The 23,802-nt window shown below is 39.1% G+C and overlaps 1 protein-coding gene across 2 annotated transcripts in view; it reads right to left on the bottom strand.

Moving 5' to 3' along the window:
• LOC129777080 (glypican-6) overlaps positions 1–23,802 on the bottom strand; it is a 51,610-nt gene that overhangs the window by 4,202 nt on the left and 23,606 nt on the right. For both annotated transcript variants that reach the window (XM_055783145.1, XM_055783146.1), the window contains exons 3-6: positions 18,733–18,897; positions 3,617–3,851; positions 3,400–3,556; positions 3,064–3,330 (exon numbers count right to left, since the gene is read on the bottom strand). In XM_055783145.1, coding sequence (XP_055639120.1) covers positions 3,064–3,330; positions 3,400–3,556; positions 3,617–3,851; positions 18,733–18,897 — 824 coding nt within the window. The remainder of the gene's footprint in view (positions 1–3,063; positions 3,331–3,399; positions 3,557–3,616; positions 3,852–18,732; positions 18,898–23,802) is intronic.

Raw genomic sequence — 23,802 nt, 5'->3', positions numbered from 1 at the left:
CATTTGTATGGTAGCGACCCCCTTAGAGAGAGGGGAAAAGTGTCAAATCACTATAGAAATATTTATTGTCAAATTTGATTCCATTTGCTTGATTAATCCTCGAGTTATGCAGCCCCCTCCTAAGAGGGAGAGGAGTAGTGTCGAAACATCAGAAAAATATTTCCTGCCCTCTAAAACTCTCGAGTTATGCCGAAATTTTTGTTTCTTCTATATGGCAGACCATCCCCACCCGTAGAGAGGCGGGAGGAGTGTTAAACCACCATAGAAACATTTCTTTCTCTCATGTCAAAGTTGACTCCATTTGTTTGATTATATCTCGGAAATATGCAGAAATTTGTGTTTCATTTGTATGGCAGCCCTCCTCTTAGAGAGAAGGGAGGAGTGTCGAATCTCCATAGAAGCCTTCCTTGTCCTCTAAAACCTTCACTTGCTAAATTTGGTTCCATTTGATTGGCTAGTTCTCGAGTTATGCAGAATATTTGTTTTTTTCTGTATGGCAGCCCACCCGTAGAAAGGAGGGAGGAATATCATATAATCATAGCTAGAGACGAATGAACTTTCAGAGTTTAAAGTCTCTTTAATTCAATACCATTACCATATCATCATAAAACATTTCTCCCCCTCTGAAACTTCCACATACCAAATCTGGTTATATTTGCTTGATTATTTCTCAAGATATGCAGAAATTTGTGTGGCAGAGCCCCCTTTAGAGAGAAGGGAGGATTATCGAATCACCATAGAAGCATTTCTTGTCCTCTAAAACCTTTTTTGCCAAATTTGGTTCAATTTGATCGGCTAGTTCTCGAGTTATGCAGAATTTTTGTTTCTTTTGAATGGCTGAGAGGGGGAGTGGTCTTGAACCATCATAAGAACGTTCCCCGGTTCCCCGATAAAATAATATATGAATAACACATACAATTACCAACAAGTCAAACATCGGAAGAAGGGCACTTTTACAGAGAAAGGTTTTTCTGACAACTTTTTCAAGTTTTCTTTGAAAAATTACTTTTAATGTTTAACTCGTACCATTTTAGCGTGTAAATATTGCGATCAACATATTTTGCAAACTTTTTCTATTTATAAACACTTCAAGAACATGTCAAACGCAAGAATTTACACACACAAAAATCTTACGAGTGAAACATTATTTTTTCAAAAGTCTCCATTAAAAAATGCCATATATTCCAGAAACTATAAAAGATAGAAGGTTGACGTCTTTTTAGAAAAATTAATTAAAATTAATTTAAATAATTTTTCAGCCAAATTAAAAAAAAATTTGGCATTATAATGAAAATATATAAAAAAAATCCTACTACTGATACTTTGCCCACAATTTTGTAGATATTATAGTGTTTAAGTTACAATTTTTTGTAAAAAATTAGAAAAAAAAATCGATGGGTTGTATCCGAGACACGACCGCCTAGGACGTAGGACTTGTTGGTTTATCATTTCGGATATTATTTGCGAATAGTCGAAAATTCATTAATAACTTTTTAGTAAAAAGTTCCGAGGAGCCTGAAAATGTTTAATGGCTTGCGTCGTTTTGTAGAATCATTTCGAGAAGCAACGAATCTTTTTTGCCTTTGCGAGAACAATATACTAATTGGTCAGTTGTCGCAATTTCTTTCTTTATGTCAATGCACGCATTGCGCTGAGTATTTAACGAGAGTCATCTTCCGTGCATCGCCATTCAACAAGCATCAAACACGCGTCTAAGGGTGGGTTTAGACTAGTGATATATTCATGTGAAGAAATATGATGAGATTTATAGAAATCGCATCAACCGTTTACACTAGCGTGAACTTCTATAATGAATATATTCATATTTTCGGTGAATTTATTCACCTGAAGTAGAACTGCATCCAATGTGCACCCGTGGCCGAGTGGTTAGCGTCTCACATTATCATGCCGGGTGTTCGGGTTCGATTCCCGTTCTGGTCGGAGGGATTTTTCGTCAAAGAAATTTCCTTCGACTTGCACTGTGGTCACGCGTATTCTAGAGCTTGCCCCTCGGAATACATTCAAGGCGTGTTATTTGGCTGAAGAAATCTCAACTTAGTATTACTAAAAATGACGCTAGTTAATGCATACGTTGAGACAGCAAAAGTTCCACAGGGAACGTGAACGCCATTCAAGAAGAAGAAGAACTGCATCCAACTTTAGTGATTTCTCACCAGTGAGAAATTCACAAGCGTTTACATATGCTGAACTTATTCATGTTATATATACCTCGAATAAGTGTATCATATTTATTCTCACCCGTTTACACCTATTTTCACGTGAATAAATCCATCTATAGCTATAGATCTCCCTAATGTAAACCCGCCATAACAGATGCACACAGTTGCAGCGATAGAAATGAAACATCGAAACACACTTCATGTGAAATATTCGATAGTGTTCACAGCTCGTGGAGAAAAATGAAAAACAAAACGAGCAGAGTAAGCGACCTTTGTTGTTTTGGGCATAGAAAGATTCTGAGAACTTTCCTCAGAGGAAATGCAATATATATACGCTAGCGATAGCTAATTTACTATGCATGAGTGGAGTTTACTTCGCAAATATTCTCTTTTCGCTATCCCTCTTCGATGTTTCTATTCTAGCGACTGCATAAGTTGCCCGTTATTGACAGCTCGGGAAAGCACACAAATGGACAGAACAAATGTATGGGGAAATGGGAATACTTGCAGTTTTCATCATTTCAAACCATATACAGACAGTGGGATTGTAATGTATAGCATATTAAACAAATCTTAGAAAATTTCCGATTCGATTGGTATGTAAATCATTGAAATCCGTTCGCAGCAAAAATAGTTATTAAAGTTAACTTTATTTCATAAGAACGTGACCTGTTTCCTGATTTGGCACCCTTAATGTAAGACGTAGTCCTACGTCAAAAAAATCACCGTTTTCAAAAAATAGTCTAATTCTTTTTTGAAGATTTCAAGTATGCATAGTTGCTGAAATCACTCATGCCTTTACACCCACAACGTTTCACTGCACAGCTTTCACTCCTAAGACGAGTTGGCATGAAATCCGTCATTTTTTTCATTCAAAACAAACCTGGAAGTTCATGATAGCCTCGGAAATCTTTATATTGATGGGTTCGACTACCATAACAATATTAAACGGACCCAATAATCGATCCGATACACGCTCCATCGTGGCCACAAACGAATCCCATTCGTTGTCGAGCTCTATGTAATTTTGCAAGCAGCCCTTCATCACGTTTATGCAGTAGGAAGAGCATGGTTTTTCCAAAAATCCCGCACATGTGTTGCAGGTGCTCATTTTAGTTAGAGTGGCTGTGCATTCCGCGGATAACCGTACCTGTGGGCGAAATGTTAGTGTTATATCACTTTTGCTGTACTCATTGGAATTATTCTCGTGGAAACTTACATTGACCATATTCTTGGCGACATCGGCTGCCGAGTTGAGTGCCTGGGCAAAAGTGCGTGTCGCAACGAACGAACGTTTTATCTGCACCGATAGTTTATCGGGAACATCTCCAAATGGTTTAAGTTCCTTCATATGTTCGCTTACGCATCCAAGATATCTGATAAAGAGTCAAATCGAGTTAACGAAACTATAGAGAAAGTGTTTCTGCAATTCTTACTTTGTATTGAAGCTATACTGCGAATTGAGTACGGTGAACATTTTTTGGTAAAGGATGTTGAAAAATGAATCCATTGCTTCACCTAGATCCACTTTGCCATTAGCATAGTACCGCTCTAGTTCGGTGAATAGATCGGCGAATACATATGCGTTCTGCTCATAGATTGTACCATACGTTCGCTTAAACATAGCATGAAATTCCGCTTTCGATTCTGCGAGCAGCTGTTTGAAGAAATCTGTAAAGATAAAGATGGTGAGTAACCCCGATATAAATAGCTTAATTTAGCAGTTATCGAGAGGTGTATTTGTGTAGCGTTATAGTTTCTTTTTCTTTGCGCGCATACAAGAACGATGATTTGTTCATTTGTTCAAATACCAATACTATTTCTATTTTTGTGTTCGGAATCCAATTTTCTGCAGATCGTTTTCACGACTTCCTTTTGTTTAGTTGATGTGAATATTTATTAATACGGAAAGATAAACATTTCTCATTTGCTTCTCTATACTTAAGAGAAGTTTAGATAAACACACACAGGATGGAATGAACAACGAAAATTCACCATACCATTATCAACATGATTTGCATAGAATCGATTTGTGAATCGAAGTTATCCATTTGTATATGCGGCGTTCGCCTGTCTTCGGAGTATTCTTTGGGTTGGCTCTATCTGTCCGTTTATTTCAAATTGCTAATCGGGAGAATATGGTAATTTTTTTAATGTTGACAAACGATGAGCACTCGTAACAAGTTGTCGGTCTCCCAAATCCAACATATGACAACAAAATTATATTGACTGGCGCCCGAATACTCTGATAATGGATTTCAAGTATGCTATGGTAGCTCTTATCTGTTTCGTCGTTATGCTTATGATAACATATTTATTGCGACGGTTGACTGTAACATGATACAATCATAGTGGTTACCCAACATAAAATTGGGTGTTTGCCAATTAAAATAATCTAGATTCGTTAATATCAAAGTGAATTTCAGAGATCATTGATCAACCGTAGGTTCAATTCACAAAGTTAACGAATAAGCGATGTCCAATGCTTTTAATTAATATAGATACATATACACACTGCATCCAATACACATAGCCAATCCCACGCAGGTCAGAACCAGATATTTTGATTTAACGCCCAAGCAACTCTTGCACTTGTTCCAAAATAGCAAGTATGTGTAACCCAACCGGACGATTTCATCAAGACCGGTCAACGTGTAGCAACGGGAACAGCATTCGCCATCGCAGTCATAAAAGTCGCATGGCAAGTTGGCCACTAGCCTGTCGCTACACGTATGCAGCAGACATTGAATAAAAAATTTATTACCGATATTCTTCGCTCATTAAAATATTCACCATCGACACAAACTTGAGCACATTGATCTCCAGCAGAGGCTGGGAGAGAGCTCGTCTCTGACGGAAGACGAGGACAAACAGGCATGGCGAGTTGTGTTGATGTCATTGAATTTAGCACCAAAACGGGTGCAAACATGAAATATTATTTACCAGTCGCGAATGACTTAATACGAAATATATTTTTTTATATTACCATCTGACATTTGCATCGGAATAAAATGTGTTAACCCAAATAGAACGAGACATTTCTCTGTGAACATGTACTGAAAAAATAAACATGTTCATCACGGTGCGCATTTCCTTGCGTACAGGTTAATAACTACCGTACTAAAAATCCGAACGAAATTTCTGGTTTTCTAGACCCTGCTACCGCCATCATGTAGAGCAGACATAATAAGCGGAAAGGAATATCGTTCATCAAGCTCAACTGCCAGTACAGACAGTTTAAATACAAATAAATTAAACCTAGCTCTTGTGCTACCACCCATCACTATTTGGCCGTTCTTCTCTTCTCCTTTTTTGTTTATACTCGCTATATGCGTTTTTTCGTGATGCTCTCTGCTCCCAGAAATAACTTGGTCATATATTCATGATAGCGCAGATCCAATGCGCTGTACAGTTGTGCTTTATGTTTCTCTAACCTTTCATTGACATGACTTATTTGTTTAGTAATATATTTTGTAAACAAAACTCTCAAACCCCAAAACTACCTCTAGAGTTACGGCAGACAACTGCAGCGCTCACGTGTGTACGTGTGATAAACGATATGCACATCTGAATCAACATGCACTATGCGCGTATAAGCAAACATACCTTTCCCAATGCTGGACAAGGCTAGCTATTTTATTAATTAAAAATGAAGACATTAGATTCACATTATTTATGAAGTTGGGGATATGACATATGATGTGTTGAAATGGTTTTCATCTCTACGGCCAAAGATTTATGTTGCTCGATGGTTTTATTTATGGCGTGTGAACGACATAAACCGCTACAGTTTGTGTGCGATCAAGAAGTGTCGAATGGGCAGTGTGGGCTGTGTGATAGGGAAAAATCACGTGTCAGCTGTTTTCACGGTGCTCTATGCATAGTAGTCTTCATCGGGTTCTTTAAACTTTTCTCGTGGTAGTGAGAATATTTCCGATTCATAGGATATTCGAAAAGTGAAAATATGGTGCAGTAATGGAGAAAATGGTAAACACAAACCGAATCATTTTTTCCCTATTTGCTTATAAGTTGACAAGTCTGATGCTGTGATATTTTTATGCTATCTTTGCATCTCGTTTTCGAACCATCTTCGAGTTTTCCAAACTGTATGCTTAATATGTTGAGCCCCGGCCGAACACACCGGCACCGACAATGAACTTACCGTCTGGCCCAAGTCGCAAGTCCTTGTGGACCGATAGTTGACTTTTCTAAAAGTCATTTCATAACTCTGTTTTTGTCGTTCCAAATGCCGATGCCTCATGAAAATGAAATGTATTCCTACGATGCCTACATGAAAATGGTGTACTCAAAAAAAAATTATGCCGAATGTCTTAAAATTGCATGAAATGCCGAGATCTATTGTCATCAATTTTTTGACAAAAATCGATACTCTGGGACTTGGTCGTTTTTTTTTAATACGAGGCAGAACGTATGGTTAAGGGTGCAAATGAAAAAGGTTATCACGATTTTTCATGTGGAACTTCCTGCAAAATGTTTGTTTACACGATAAAATATCCAATGCAAAATGCAATATTAGCTCAATCGGACTTCATTTACTACACTGCGTTTCATAACTATAGAACCACTCCATTTTTCTGGGTTTCCAGAGATTAATGTAAGATTAATCGGTTGAATCGAAGTATGTAGTGCAGAATACCATGGGCCTGATCACGAACGTCACTTCACGGTGAAAACGGAATTATGTGTATATAATCTTGCATACAAATCATTTCGTTTTCACCGTGAAGTGGCGTTCGTGATCAGGCCCAATAACTATCTTCATTTATAAAACTGGCCATTTCAACAATTGGCAATTGGGAGTCTCCGTAGCCACAATGGTTGCGCGTTCGCTTAGTAAGCGATCGACCGTGAGTTCAATACTCAGGGCCCTCATTGACCATCTTTGTGTTGTTACAGAATAGCTACGTCCACGCAACAATCATCAGCGATGGAGATCGATCCACGGTCGAAATAAGATCGATTAATCCATACAACTGCTCTGCTCTGCATGACGCATCGGTCTGCTGTTCTATAAATAATTCAACGATTGTCTTCGCTGTCCGGTGGTCTAACTGGATAATGGAAGAACAGAAAGAATACTCCTACGCCTAAATGGCTACTATGTGAATGTACCATATGTAATGGTACTGGCGAATGGCAACTGTGTGTAATTTGCTAGTTATAGATATGATAACCATGTGACATGTACACGATTAAAATTCGGCTCTGTTACAGCTAAAATGCTAATGAGCCTCAAATAAATAAATGGGATAAAAAAACAACTGTCAATTAATTATTCAGGCGCGAGTCATTCAAAAAACTAAAATTCCAGTATTTCATAACTATAGAACCAGATGGAAAAAACTCTCACTGTTTTAAAAAAATTAACGTCAATTTCACATGAATTACAATTAGTTTCTAATTCGTTGGTCATCTTTAGTTCTCAATCAGTTCAAATAACCCATTCGGGGTGGTTTCGACTAAGCTGCGCCATGTTGTAGTGTGAATCTCGTTCTACACAGAGGATACTACACGTTTAAGCTCTTCAAATCACTCATACTGCTTGTAAGTTGCATCTACTATTCGTACGGTCAATCCTCATAAGTTTTCGGTAGGGTTTTGATTTGATGAACAAGCTGTCCAGTCCAGAATCTGAAGCCTCTATTCATTACACCATGCAATGACTTTCCGGATTTTATGAATTGATGCCAAATTACCAAATTATCATGGTGTTTTTGATGCAAAAACAGAAGTAAATGATTTTGAAGTACTTCATTGTATTCTGACTGTGCATTCGTATTGATGAAAAGATATCTGAATCAGGCCTTTTTGAAAATATTTTCCTCAAATCACCAAACTGCCGCCTGCAAAATTACGAGATGAAAAATAACATGACACGTTCGGTAAGTCCTTCCAGTATGAAGAAATTCTATCCACTTCTTTTTTTCAGAGATGTTCTCCTGAAATAGTGAAACCCATGGGATTAGCTTCCATTTTAGTTTTTTAAATGTTTCACGCCTGAACACAACAATAAAGTTGAAAAGACCAGTCTAATGAATGAAGATAGTTATTGTATTCTGCACTACATACTTCGATTCAACCGACTTCTTACATATCTCTGAAAATTCAGAAATATGGAGTGATTCTATAGTTATGAAACGCAGTGTAGTTTCACAGACCTTAAAATATGAGTTTTTTGGAAACCGAAAAACCACCGGAAATCGAGGTTTAAAAAAAAGTTTAGTGTCAAATTTCTTAAAATTGCATAACACGTCGAGATTTACAGTCATCTCAATTTTTTTTTGTGTCAAATATCGACTGAAAAGTCGACGAGTGCCAAAAGATTTTTCTTTGAAAAAAAATGCTTGAGATAACAGTACGACGTACAACAAAATATAAACCAACAAAACAAATTCCTCACTTTTCGATACTAAATAGTTTGTCAGAGTGTGTTGACGACCAAAGCATGTTGCAAGTCAGTGCCATATGATAGTCAAGACGGGAAATACTATGTCACTTGATGTAATGGAAGTTTACACGTTTACCAGGGTGCATTTGTTTACGTTGGGCTACCTGAATACCATCCTTACACGTTATGGCGTGTTCGACATAGTATTTACTTCAGTAAATACAGGGAACAACAACCAGAAAGAAAATCGAACCTTTGCTCGATGAGAATAAAATACAGTCTCCGACAATCATTAATTCGATGCTGACAATTTTACCGCCTACTTGGTCGGTCAAAACGTATTGACGAAGCTCAGTAACAGGCAAATTGTTGCATCGTACTCCGTCAGTCACCATTTGACCAACATTTTTGTCAGTAGGATGTGACTAACGTGGCTCGTCAGTTGTCAGTGACATTGATGAAAAAATGCAGCTCTGACTATAAGACATTTGGCATAATTTTTTGACGTAGGACTACGTCTTTCATTTCTATACCGGGGTGTAAAATCAAAGTTTCGAAAACGAAAGCGTTACGCCGGAGACCGAGATTTTGAGCGTTAATAGCTCTTAAACAACTGAACGAAATGGTATGATAAACACTTCATTCGAAAGATAAAATGTCTACGCGTTGTATACTTGTTACTTTTTCATCCAAAAACTTGTTTCAATAGCCTTAAAATTGCTTTGAAAACAGGCTATTGAAATCACCAATCGGTATATAAGCGAGCGCCGCTCGTAAACCCACTCAGTTATAATTGAACAGCGATTGGAGCATGTTGTCGCTGTTGTGGTGAAGCTAACTTCGTTTATCTTGAATCCGCTGATGAACGGTGTCAACAAGAGCCTGTTTGTGCACCTTAGGCCAGAAGGGAATCCATCAGGAGGAGAGTGATGCCACGGTTCCGCTTGAAACATCGGAGCAGCCGCTACACACACATACACGCGCGGAACCCTCGTTGCTATCATCGTTGCTGAAAAATAATCTACCAGTTCCCCTTGGAATTGAAAAATACATTCATGCGAAAAAGTTTATTTTTATGTTTTCTATCCATACAAAACACTGCAACCAAATACATTTGGTTTTGTGATTTTTCAATCAATCGCAATTAACAGGAAAGCTTCTGAATATTATTTTTCCCCATCAGTAGATAATTTTCGTATAAAATGAAAAACGGAACATTTCATTTTGGATTTTTCAATCAAGTGCGATCAACGTAAGACCACGTCTTTCGGCAATTTATTAGAGGTACAATGAATCTTTAGGAAGTCCCGCTCTACGCGCACTGGCAAACGATGTTTACTCAACAATTTCTCAAACAAGAAATAGGTGTTGTGAGAAAGGATTAGCTAACGCAAAAACGACAAACGGGAGAAAGAGATGTTTGGAGGTTGAAGGAAATTGGCAGAAAACATCTTCATTTTATCTTTCGAATAATGTGATTCATACCACTTCGTTTTGTCAGAAAGAGATTATTAATGCTCAAAGGAGGAATCGAGTCCTCCGAGGAAATTACCCAGCGCAAATTAGAGTCGACTATCGGTTGCGGCATTTGTACACAAATAATTTTATAATGCAGTTTCATCAAAATGATTTCTTCGATATGGGGAAATATTCACTACATCATGTCATGTATTTAATATTCTTCACTATCAAATCAGTATCCATGGCACCTATCGGTATCGAACTATCATCGACACCCCGATTTTCGCTAAATGCTCCTTTCAGTTCGGCCTGTAAAAAACGTTTCTGAACTCTAATCCATCAAATTTGGAGCCCTGAAAAGGGCCGTTGATTATATGCTAAGCTAATATAGCACGCTCTCCTCGGATATGATGGGCCAGCTGGATGTCCTTGGGCATGATGTGACGCGTTTTGCATGGATAGCACACAAATTGGTATCTTCGAATAGGCCTCCTGCAGCGTCATAACCGCGGAACTTTGAAAGCGCAAGTCGGTTTTGAAGTCCTGAGCAATTCCACGAACCAAATGCTGCAAAGGTAGCTTGCGGATCAGCAATTCGGTCGACTTCCGATAGCGACGAATTTCACGCAAAGTTCCCGGTCGATAGCGATGTGGCTTCTTCACACTTTCTGCGGCTGGTGCGCTTATCCGAGCTGCTTTCGTGGTGCCTCACCACCGAAAGACTAACGAGCTGTCTGCTTGATCCCAAACAAACGAGTTCGCACGGTGCGAGAGTAGAGTAAGAAATGAACGAAAGCAAAGGAAGCGTCATTTTATAAACCATAAAAGTATAGAATGTAAACCCCACCCTAATTATATTCGTAGCTTACCCTGAGAGAGAAACGAATAACATCGAAGTAAGTATACAGTAAGCTTATATAATAAAGAGGGTGGGTACGTTGATAACAATTTGCAGCGATAACGTCGATTGATTCAACAATTTGCGTCCAACGTGCATGTCAAAACTAAAACTGAGTACCTGAAGTTCATCATGCAAGAAGAACATACGCTTGGGAGATGCAATAACTTCAGAAGGAAACATGAAATACATTTATCGTTGGACAATTCTTCCACGATAAATCTATCACAATGCATGAATTTACCTAAATTGGGATTTGTTTGTCTTCCCGAAAACTACAAAAAAAACTTATTGTTTGTTCCCAGCTTTTCAAAAAACAACATCAAGCTCAATTGTCCCATGTTGATATTCTTTAAATAACTGTCCTTTCATGTATTTTTTGTAGATCCATAATAAATAAATCGTTCCAGTACAAGAATTTTAGGACTAATGCAGTCATTTCTGGTTTGAAAGAACGAATTAATTCTCAAGCCAATAAAACAAAAGTTTAACAGAACACGTGTACACCTTGTTAGCGAAGGACTAATAACAATGAGATTTATATTCTGCAAACGTGTTGCTTTCTTTATAAAACGATGTTTTTATGCATAACCATTCGGAAAAGACCAAAAAACTTATCTTTTGTTCCCAGTATTTCAAAAAACAACATCAATTTCAATTATCCCATGTTGTTATTCTATGCATAGCTGTCTCACCATGTATTTTTAAACCGTAATCAAGCTTGATTGATTCAGGTGAGGGAAACTTTCTACATTTCATTGGACAATAGTTTACTGCTCATAAAAAACCCGGTGTATTGCCAAACTGCAATGCTTAAAGCTTCTGATAGACAAATGTACAAAAAAAACTTTGATTGCCATGCAAACAACGTGCTGTGAACTATATCCAAATTGGAAAATTTCTAAAGTAGTTATAAAATAAGGATAATTATCTAGGACTAGTGTAATATCACAGTAAGAACATTGAATTAAAATCTTACGTCTATTATATAAAAATTTAATATCCTATTCTAGATTAAAAACTAAACTAAAGCTAACATTTGAGCTTAACCTACAATTGTTATATTCTACGAATCGGATTAAAGGTAGAGGTGATTAGTCCTAAAATAATAGCTGAAATGTGCTAGTCAAGACATTAATTCCTTAGACCTACAGTCAGATCGAATATAGGAGTTAGGTAACGAAAAAACCCGGAGAAAATTTACTAAACGTAAGTCAAAAAGTGTAATAATAAGAATTATCAAAGTTTTTCATTTAATGTTCTAGTCACAGGATATTAAAATAGAAATCATGTTTGGAATCTCGGGACATCTCTTTCTTCTACATTGGCGAAAAGTAACAGCAGTCCTACCTTTTGATCATACCCATAGCTTTTTATATTGATTTTTTTTCCTGGCATCACTGCTTTGTGTGGACTACTGTTTTTTCTACAGTCCTGTTTATTTACGTTTTTTACGTGTTTTTTTACCCCGTTTGTTCTCACCCATAAGCTTACGAAGCTTCTCTATCGGTCCTGTGCTGTATCTGTGTTTTTGCATATCGCACCGTAGTGCCGTTGTGATATAGTATCACTTTTCGCGTGTGTTGTGTTTTTGTTTGGTTTTACTAATCAACAAAAGCGTACTACTATTAAGTTTAAAGCCTCTTCAAAACAAAGAAAGAAAGAAAGTACTACTATCCACGCCGATTTTTTCGTCCGAAGCGACAACTGCCGTGAAAGATTTATACTACAAAGCTTGCATCTTGGTATAAATCACGAATAAGCTCGGTGGTCATCTAACTGTAGGCGCATCACAAGATCGCGTAGCTTAGCTTTTATAGAAAACTAAGGTGTTTTTTGCTGCGTGAGAATGGCAAAGAGATGCGAAGCGAACCCTTGCTTTACAGGATCTGCTCGTAGCAGCAGAATCGCATGCTGGAAATGCGATAAGCCATACCATCTTAAGTGCGCCGGTGTCTCGGGCAATCAGTATAAAATAATCCGAGATTGTCCCGGTGCAGAATGGATGTACGCACACTGTCGCAACTCCAAAGCTATCGTAGACCAACATTCGCTAGCGTTATCTCAAATGAACGAACGTCTCTCGTCCATCATCCGGCTAATCAATGCACAGATCGATGCGACCCGCTTCCTCTGTCGTGCATACGGCCAAAATCTACCACGCTCCAGCTGCTGTAATCACCTCGGACCACAATCAAATGTACAACATGACTCGCACAATTTCGAGGAAGAAATTAACAACATGCAGCTTGAATTCAGTAAAGTGTTTGATTCATTCCTCGTCGATCGCCCTGCTAATGTTAACGCTGGCAAGCGTAATAGAACGAGCAGCAGTTCTCCTGCTCATTTAGCACCTTCCATGATTAGAAAGAGGATCAGGGCTGAGGCTTCTGTCGACACATCGATCAACGTAAATCCGACCCTTCCCGCATTGAACGGCAGACATTAACCTGCCGGTGCCCGATTTACTTCTATACACAAGAAGCTTTCCAGTTCAGCTCCTGAACTATTTTCTTCTTGAGCAAAAAACATCACACATAGTACCCAGAACAATAAATCAGTTTTGCCGATTTTATCAACTGTCAATGGTAAGACTCCTGCTAGCATATGTCCGGCCGTTGCCAGACAAGATACTACACCACTGATATGTGATTCAATTATGCAGACCTCACCTGTACCAGCGCCACCGCCAATTGTTACAACCAACGTGTATGACAAGAGACCTGCCAACGACGTTCGACGTGAATTTAACGGTGTTATTTCATCAGCGTCACCACTGCCTAGCAACATTTATAACCAACGTGCGGTGGCTTCAACGAGCTCGGCTGTTCCAGTATTTAACACACAACTACCCACGTCAATACGTCAGCATATCTTATCGAGCGACCACCACCCTACACCTAAATCAACGAGAACTGAAGGCAATGCTGGCACGAAAGCTGCACATACCATAAGAACTGTAAACATCGATCGCCGTGCTGAGGACCAATTGGTATGGGTCTATCTGACAGCCTTCCATCCAACTACTTCGGAGAGCCAGATCGCTGCACTGGTCAGCGAGTGCCTTGAGCTGCCGGACGTGTCACCGAAAGTAATAAAATTGGTTCCAAAAGGGACGGACCTCAATTCGCTCCGGTTCGTATCCTTCAAAGTAGGCATCGATGACGGGCACAGAGAAAAGGCTCTCTTTACCAATTCATGGCCAGTGAACGTTCGTTTTCGTGAATTCGAGGAGAATCGATCAAAAAACGGGGTTCAAGTTGTCAGGCTATCTTCAAAGGCACACTCGAACAAGAAACCACCGAATCCATCTGTCATAACGGAGCCCTTAGACAGGGCTGCTTAGAAACATCGGCATCATTTTCACCAGGGCGCATGCTCAAAAGCACTTTGGAAACCCCTTCTAACCCCGTAACAGTCGTGCCATCAACATCGTCAAAGTATCAATACCATACATGCTGCCGTCTCAGTCGTCCTGGACCTGTTTACGGAGGCTCGGAAAAGGTCTCCCAGCCGGCACTTCAAGGCAATTACGCGTGTATTGGTGACTGTTCTGTCCCTGATGCTTTTCAAAATTGCAGCTCCACGTTAAGCTATAGACCATCGGTTTGCCGTGTTGCTTTCGAAATCAGTCAACGCCCTTCTGACGACGCAAGATCCTCAACCTCCCCAGCTGAACCCAGTTATTCTAACTCACTGCAAACGGTTGTGGATACACCAGGACACAATGTGTACTGTGCTTCGGAAGCCCTGGATCCACCCGACCCAGTCGAGCGATTTGCTGGTTCCTGCAGTCGAAGTCGTCCTGGCCCTGCGGTCGAGGCTGGTGAAAGGGGTTTCCAGCCTGTGTTGACAGGCAAGTATCTTATTATTCACGACGCTACTTCTCTTGATGCTTCGTCGATTTGCAGCGGAATACCACAGGTCATTGGCGGAATCTCTATTCCCAACGTCGCTGATGCCAACGGTTCAACTGTCCTCCTGTATTACCAAAACCTTGGCGGAATTAACACCTCGTTAGCGAAGTACGCGACTGCTTGCAGCGACGGCTGCTACGACATCTACGCGTTTACTGAAACATGGCTCAATGACAACACTATTTCAAGCCAGCTCTTCGATAGTAATTACGCCGTTTTCCGACAAGATCGATCACCCTCCAACAGCAACAAAAGGTCTGGTGGCGGAGTGTTGTTGGCTATTCGTTCTCGCTATAAGTCGCTGTTACTATCCCCTCCCGAAAGCCTGACGGTTGAGCAATTGTGGGTGTCGATCGAAGCGGGCGACTCAACGCTCTTCATCTGTGTGGTGTATATTCCTCCGGATCGTGTAAACGACAATATTCTTATCGAAAAGCACTTGTCGTCGCTCGACTGGATTATCTCTCTTATGGGCGCGAAGGACAGTTTGACAATCCTTGGAGATTTCAACTTACGTGATGTGAGATGAGAGCAGAACACCCATGATTTTTATTTCCCTACATCTGACTCAACGACTGGACTCGCATCCCGTAATCTGTTGGATGCACTTCAAGACTCGGACAAAAGAGCGGAGTTATGAATCGTAACAACCGTATGCTTGACCTCTGCTTTGTGAGTGAGGAAATGTGTTCCAGTTGCTCCGTAATACCAGCTCCTGCTCCGCTAGTGAAAAGTTGCATACATCATCCCCCGTTGCTGGTCAGCATTGATATTTGCGTACAATGTGATTACAAAGACACGACAGAGAGCATATACTACAACTTCGACAAAGCCAACTTCGACGAGATGAACAATTTCATTTCAAACGTTAATTGGGATGAAGAATTGGCCAATCGCGACGTCAACGCCGCGGCATCAACGGTATTGTGCATCATAATCTATGCCATTGATCAATTTGTACCTAAGCGAACTAACCGTGTACCTCTTAAACCTGCAAACCTGGTCGAACTCGGAGCTTAAGCGTTTGAAGAAACCGAAAGGGCAGCTCTTCGGGAACATGCCAAACTTCATACCGAATCCACGAAAACGCGTTATTCCAAGGCTAATTCGGACTACAGAAGATTGAACGATCAACTACATCAAGCGCACCTAAGACAGCTCCAACGTCGTCTGAAATCCAACCCTAAGAGGTTCTGGTAACACGTGAATAGTCAAAGGAAGGAAACAGGGCTCCCCTCAACCATGACTAACGGTGTAGTGAACGCTGCAACCATTCCAGATATTGCAGAATTATTTCGTAAACAGTTCAGCAGCGTTTTCAGTAACGAACGAACAAACAGCCAGGACGTAGCAGCTGCATCTCGCAACGTTCCTTTCTCATCCTTCTCAAGTGGACCGTTTTATATTACGAGAGAAATGGTTATCTCAGCCGGGAGTCAACTGAAAAGTTCGATGGGTTCCGGTCCTGATGGTATTCCGTCCTTGGTCCTGAAACGCTGCTTGATTGCTCTAGCAACACCTCTAGCCAATACTTTCAATCTCTCCCTGAGGTCGGGTGACTTCCCATCCTGCTGGAAGGAATCTTACGTTTTTCCGATTCACAAAAAGGGTTGCAAAAGGACTGTATCGAACTATCGTGGAATAGCCGCTTTAAGTGCTACGTCGAAACTTCTCGAGCTAATTATTCTCGAAGAATTGATTCAAAACTTCGCTCACTGCATTTCGATGGACCAGCATGGTTTCATGTCCAAGCGCTCAACGACTACCAATTTAGTACAGTTCACTTCCTACATCATCCGTGAAATTGAGCAAGGCCATCAAGTAGATACTATATATACAGACCTCTCTGCAGCATTCGATAAAATGAATCACGACATTGCTTTGGCTAAGTATGACAGGTTAGGTGTTCAGAACGACCTGCTTGCTTGGCTTTCTTCTTATTTGACTGGTCGAAGCATGTCTGTCAAAATTGCGGACTATGTTGCTCCTTCCTTCCCCGTGACATCTGGCGTTCCTCAAGGCAGCCATCTAGGGCTATTCCTGTTTCTGCTGTATATGAATGACGTCAACTACATTCTGAAATGCCGCAAATCGTCGTACGCCGACGACCTCAAGTTGTATCTCGTGATACGGAAACCAAGCGATGCTGTTTTTCTACAGCTGCAATTAGAAGCTTTCGCCGAGTGGTGCCAACTAAACCGCATGTCACTCAATGCATCGAAATGCTCTATAATTTCATTCGGTAGACAACGTGCATTGATTCAACACAACTATGTTCTATCGGGGATAAGCTTGAAACGGGAATCGACGGTCAAGGATCTTGGATTACTACTTGATTCCAAGCTTACATTCAAGGACCACGTCGCCTACGTGGTGTCGAAAGCTTCATCTCAACTCGGGTTCATGTTCCGCTTCGCCAAAGAATTCAAGGATATATATTGCCTTAAGGCTTTGTACTGTTCTTTGGTTCGATCATTACTGGAATATTCGGCTGTAGTGTGGTGCCCATACTACCAAAACGAGGTGAACCGCATCGAAGCAATCCAACGAAAGTTTATCCGTTTCGCTCTGAGGCATCTTCCTCGGAATGACGTCCACAACTTGCCCAGCTACAAAAGTCGTTGCATGTTAATACACTTGGAATCACTTGAGGCGAGACGTAACATCACGATGGCATGCTTTATTGGTGACCTGCTTCAAGGTAACATCGACTGTACTTCGCTGTTAAGCTGTCTTAACATAAACATCCGCCGCCGTAATTTACGCTCTCATGTTTTCTTATGCGTCCATCCCTCGCGAACAAATTATGGATTTAACGATCCCATGCGAAGGATGTGCCGTGTCTTCAACAGATACTACGATGTGTTTGACTTTAATGTTTCACGTTGTAGAAATAAGAGTTGTTTCCGTAGAGTTTTTAATTAATATGTGTAGTGTCGTAATTTTCATGTCATTGGGATAACTATTGTATCTGTTGGCAAATGAATAAATATTAGAAATATAGATGATAATCTTATGAATTAAAAGCATTGGATTTAGACAAATAATTTATGATCAAGGGTAACAAGAAAACCTTCGACGATCATTGATTTGATTGAAAAATTGAAATAATTAAAAACATGAAATAATTGATATTATATAAAATTTTAAAAATGTTGATTTTTCGAAAAATAAAAAAATCCTATAACCGTTGTAATAATTGAAATGGAATAAAAAAAAAGATAGTTATCTATCAGCCCTATTTATTCATTGAGCTGGCCGTATTTTTATTGTTAAAAATAATTATCCTGGCTTTATTAATTGTTACTACACTATTTTCAGTTAACTATCGAAGCAAGCAGGAAGAAGTATGTGAAGCAATGTAGTTTTTTTTTTATTTCTGTATTATAGTGGCTTTCAACACTTTTGGCTGGTCCGTCACTTTTGCCTTCCATTTTGGAAGAATGTCGGGAGTGAGAATTGAACTCGTGAGCGTGATAGCGTGAGAGGTATGAATGTTACCATTACGCCAGATCGCCTCCAATGTAGTTTATGAATAGATTGTGCATAAAAATCATTCAATATTCGAGAAACATCATAATCTGCCTTAATATTAACACATGTTTTTGTAGAAGAGATTGCCTACTTTATTGATTAACTTCGAATTCATCCCAATTACACAGGTAAATAGCACATAAGCCACCACAATCTATTCAATCACTATTTTAATTCATCATTATTGCTGTAATGTTGCCAATATAGAGCACTTTTATGCACTCATGCCTCGCCAATGACTTTATTAATATTCCTGTCACCTCAAAACAAGATCGTTCTTTAAGCTATTGAATGTTTTACGAAGAACATCACATGAATATTCACGATACCAACCGTTAAACTTTTGCGCTCGAGTTCCCAGTACAGAAGACAGCTTGGATATCGAATCTTTGGTATTCCGCTCTAACAGTGTTTTCGCATGCACCGCCAGTTTATTTTCGATCGTATGCGTGCAACATGTGCCTCCGGGAGGTACATCACAGTACCGCAATGGTCTGTCTGTAAATAGAAGGAAAAAAAATGGAAAACATAATTAAATAGTTAGTATTGGCGCGTCTGTTCATTGTTCAGTACAAGTGTTATCGGGAAATTGGTCTAACATATTTATCCAACATTGTGAATTGTTCATCGATACAACCTGTGTGTTTAGAAAAGTGGCAAACATTTTCCGATTCGAAGAACCACTCTAGTACAAAGTTAATCATTATTGCTCACGCGTCTCTCGGAAATCCAATAAGTCAGCATGATTTATTTACTCAATCCGAATGCCACAGTGGAATGAACAATGGCGCCAATTGTGTTATAAATTTGAGCCACACACATAAACCACGAAATACTGAGCTCATCTTATGACCGCGTGACAAAACTAGTATCCGATTAATTCAGCTACAGTTTCCATAGTATTCTCAACCCACATGATTTGTCCTTTTTTAGAATAAAGAATATATTTATTTGGTTGTGCTGTGCTAACCAACTATTGGAACCATGAAAACAGCCACAAATATGTGACCCATTAGTTATTGGGTGATGATACAGGTTTTAAAAATGAAAAAAAGTGGAAAAACATTGAAACTTAATTAACATGCTATTTTATTTTCAATAAATGAAAAGCAAAAGTTATTCATAAAAAGATATCTGAATTATAATGTCACTAAAGTGAGAGGGCAACTGCACTCAGTCTGAGTTACTCGATCGTACAAATATTAACCCTTTGCACTCGAGATCTTTTTCGCTCGCGCCAACTGTAACTTGAGACGATTTTGGTTGAACTAGAGAAGCATTTTAAAACTATTTTTACACGGTTCATTTATTGGAACAGTTCGGGCGCCGCACGAGTTGACGCTTCAAATCGACACCACTCGAGTGCAAAAGGGTTAAATATAACCAGATATGATAATTATTGCAAAATACTAATCTCTCACGATAACAACATTGTCTGATCGCTTAGTTTGCTGACTTTTCGTTAAAGACACAACAAAAAAAAACATTCATAACTTTTGATATGCTAATTAATTGATAAAAAGCTTCGTTTTTTCTTCTATTTCATTGTCTTCCTCCGCAGGTATTTGGAAAACGACTGTCTTCTCCAAATGTTACCGCTGATAATCATTTTCACTCTTTTCTTCCCACCCAGTTATTTCAGTCATTGGTTCCCCCATCGTAAAGAAGAGATACCGGTTATGAGATTCGGTATCTCGAAAGAAAAAACCATGGGAATAAAAATTTAATACTAATACAAACAACGCGGTGAGGAATTTCAATTCATTTTTTCTCTTCTCTCACATCGTACAGCCCATTCATTATTTCCCTGTGGTTTTTTCTCGCTCAGGCGGGTCCGTTGCGACTCACAATCCACAAAATAGCAACCGGTACAGCAGCGCAAAAGCAAATCGGATTGAACTCGACTAAACAGGACCAGACAGGTAACATGCCAAATACGAAACGAATTGCACCAAGTGCACATTCATAAACGCATTCTCATAAGCCGCCCGCAAAAAAAAGATTGGCTGTTGAACTCGTGAAATAACTTCGCTGGTGCCGACCCACACTTAATTTCCATTTGTGTGAACGCTAATCGCGAACTGTTTCGATCAATTATCGAAAGAATGTGGTAGCAAGCAAATGATATAGATTCCATTCCGATGATTCGGCCCCTCATCGCGGTTCAAACCGATTAAATATACACAATTATATGTATTTAAATCAAATATAGCACAACTTACACGAACGAACATATCTATCGGCGATAATTATTTCGATAAAAAAACATAATGCATTGATTTTCAACGAGCGCAGTCATTTTGTTTTTTTTTTGTTGTTGTTCAAAAGCTATGGTTTGAGCAGTGTTCAAATTGAGCCTATTTAACTGCTCTTAGCTTTTGACCTATATTACCCTACAAGCCCATTTTTAGTTCGATTGCAAAGCTTTTCCATGAGCTTAGCTATGTTTTATTCTGAACTGAAAAATCATAGGGACAAAAAATGTGTCTTGCTAGTGCTTGCGAAAATTTTCATAAAAACAGCCGTAGAACTAACTGTTTATGCAATTGAAAACATTAAAGAATAACGGATCAGATCCATAGATGGATCTTTACGTAGTGTCATATTATCACATTTTTGGAATCATAATATCCATGAGCTTAAATGGAAATTGAAAACTTGATACCTTCGCAAAAAGAAATTTTTCTGTAACTTTATGCATAAAGTGCCCAAAATTACAATTTTCATTACCTTATGACGGATTTTAATTCTGATTAATTCTCCATAACGGCATCAAAAATCATTAACCCTTTTAAAAAAACGCCACTTCAAATCCAGCTGTCTAATCAGAATATGGTGCTCGACAGAATTGTTGTAAAATTTTGTGCATGATAAATATACCGTTTATACAGGGTTTTCCAACTTTAAATTCCGAAAGTAAATTGAAATAAAACACACTTAGAATTCGAATTTCGATGAATCTTTTATTTATTATTAAGAAATACGGCCCGATGACTCCACCAGACCATAATGCGCACCAAACAGTGACTTTTGGCGGATGCAATGGCCTCTCAACAATCACGTGTGGATTTTCTGAGCCCCATATACGGAAATTTTTTGGTGTTCACATAGCCACCGAGCTCGAAATGTGCCTCATCGCTGAATAAAATTTGATGCGAAAATTCAGCATTTTGCTGCTGTTGTTCGTTCACCCAATCGACGTATGCCCGACGCATTCCATGGTCACCACGCTCTAATTTTTGTACCAGTTGGACTTTATATGGATGTAGGTGCAAGTCCAAATGCAAAATTCGCCACAATGATGTGTTTGACAAGCCCAATTGCTGAGCACGCCGTGGAATCGAAACATTCGGGTCATCCTCCACACTGGCAGCAACAGCAGCAATATTTTCGGCCGAACGCACATTACGATGATGCACAGGTTTCACAATATCCGCTACGGATCCAGTTTGTTCAAATTTACGCACTATATTAGCGATTGTGTGCTCTGTAGGCCGTCCATGACGACCAAAATCCGTCCGTAATGCTCGAAAAACATTTGCCGGTTTTTCATCATTTTTATAGTATAATTTAACAAAATTAACACGTTGTGCGATGCTAAAACGATCCATATTGTAAAATGGCAGACATTCAACTAACGATATGACGCTTTGGTTGACAGCTATGTCAAACGGTTGTCAGCGCAGGGCTGTATACTTTCGGAATATTTTAATTTATTATTAATTTTTTATTAATTTTAGTACCGTATCGGATCACGATTCTGGAGTCCAAGGAAATTTGGCCTGCGTCGCCGATCAGGATTATAAATTTTATCAAACAAATTATTCCTGATTGGCACTTATCTCGCTATAGCTTTCAGTATACTCCTTCATCAATAAGTAGTAGATAAGCTTGAAGTGTAGTATAAAAAAGGGGTACACCACAATAGTTCAAAACAATGAACGCAGTGGTTCACACCCAACAGGGAAAAAAAATCGGATCACGACAATGAAGATATATTTCTTTGGAAATTTACAAAACTCCAATATGTTTCGAAATAGTAACTATATATAAAAAAATATTAAAAATCAAATTTGCATGAAAAATTATATAAGAACGTTTTGTCCCAAGACCAACCCTCGTTTTCTCGAGATATAACTAATTTATGCTATGAAAATGATGTTTGAGATTTTTTTTTTATGTTTACAGATATAGAAGATATTTGTTTTAAAACTTCAAAAACAGATTATAATTGTCATATGAGGTCTTAGCCTCAGTATATGGCGTTGGTTGATCACTGTCTAGACCAGGGGCTCTCAAAGTGGTCGATATCAACCCCTTGAATTTTGTAGAATTTGTAGAATAAACATTGACTAGAATAGTTCATCAGTCATCCTCGCTCTCAACGTTCGTCATTTCATTTTCAAGTCAATTCAAATCATGTTGACGACGAATGCCGAATTAGTCCTAGTCAAAGCGAAGCTACTTAGAGGAGAGTCGTTTTCAATTTTCTATCTTCGAAGATTTCGGGCCCTGCGTGTACCACATGTATGTCAGCGTCTTCCGGAGGGCAACTGAAATGCAATTGATCGAGAAAAGATTATTCAACTCTCTCACATGAAATAACGCTCGCTTGTTGCGTTATTATGGATTACTTTCCACCATTTTTTTTTGTTCCGGCGAAAACCATTCGCGACTCATTTTTCGAAATCTTTATATTCGCCAAAATGCTGTTCGGCAAGCGTAAAAAAGCGTGACGGGACCATATCTGGAGAATACGGCGGCCACAATAACATTTCCAGTTAAGCGTTTTTATTGCAAATCGGACAATCAGAAGCATATTCAAAGCGAGCATCGTCTTTCGAACGAAATGATTTCGAAATAACGTTATAATAAGCAAACGATCTGCTTCGACCGCTTTTTCCCTCAAAAAAAAAACCCAAACAGCGAATTCCGTAAATGCTATCTATTTGAAACAATTTTTTTCGAAGGAATACATACGAATGCATTAGTAACATAGCCACATTGGTTGCGCGTTCGCTTACTAAGCGATCGATGGTGTGTTCAAAACTCAGGACCCTTAATTGGTCATCTTTGTGTTATTGTATAATAACTCCGTCTATGCAACGATAGAGATCGGAGATGGAGATCGATTCATGGTCGGAGTCCTGGTCTCTCTCCATCCATAAAAGCTCTGCTGTTTGCAACAAGAAACATCGGGCTGTTGTGTTATTAATAACACAATAATGAACATATCAACATTATACACAATAATGAACATATCAACATTATGCCAGCTCTGTTAAACTAAAATGCTAGTGAGTCTAAATAAATAAACAAATGTGATAAAAAATATCTAAAACATCAACCAGATAACTTCGACTTGACAATAATGACTTGGTAAATGAGATGAGAAAGAGACAG

Source organism: Toxorhynchites rutilus, chromosome 3, assembly GCF_029784135.1.
Source record: "Toxorhynchites rutilus septentrionalis strain SRP chromosome 3, ASM2978413v1, whole genome shotgun sequence".
NCBI classification, from domain to species: Eukaryota; Metazoa; Arthropoda; class Insecta; order Diptera; family Culicidae; genus Toxorhynchites; species Toxorhynchites rutilus.
This window is presented reverse-complemented; position numbering and strand designations above follow the sequence as displayed.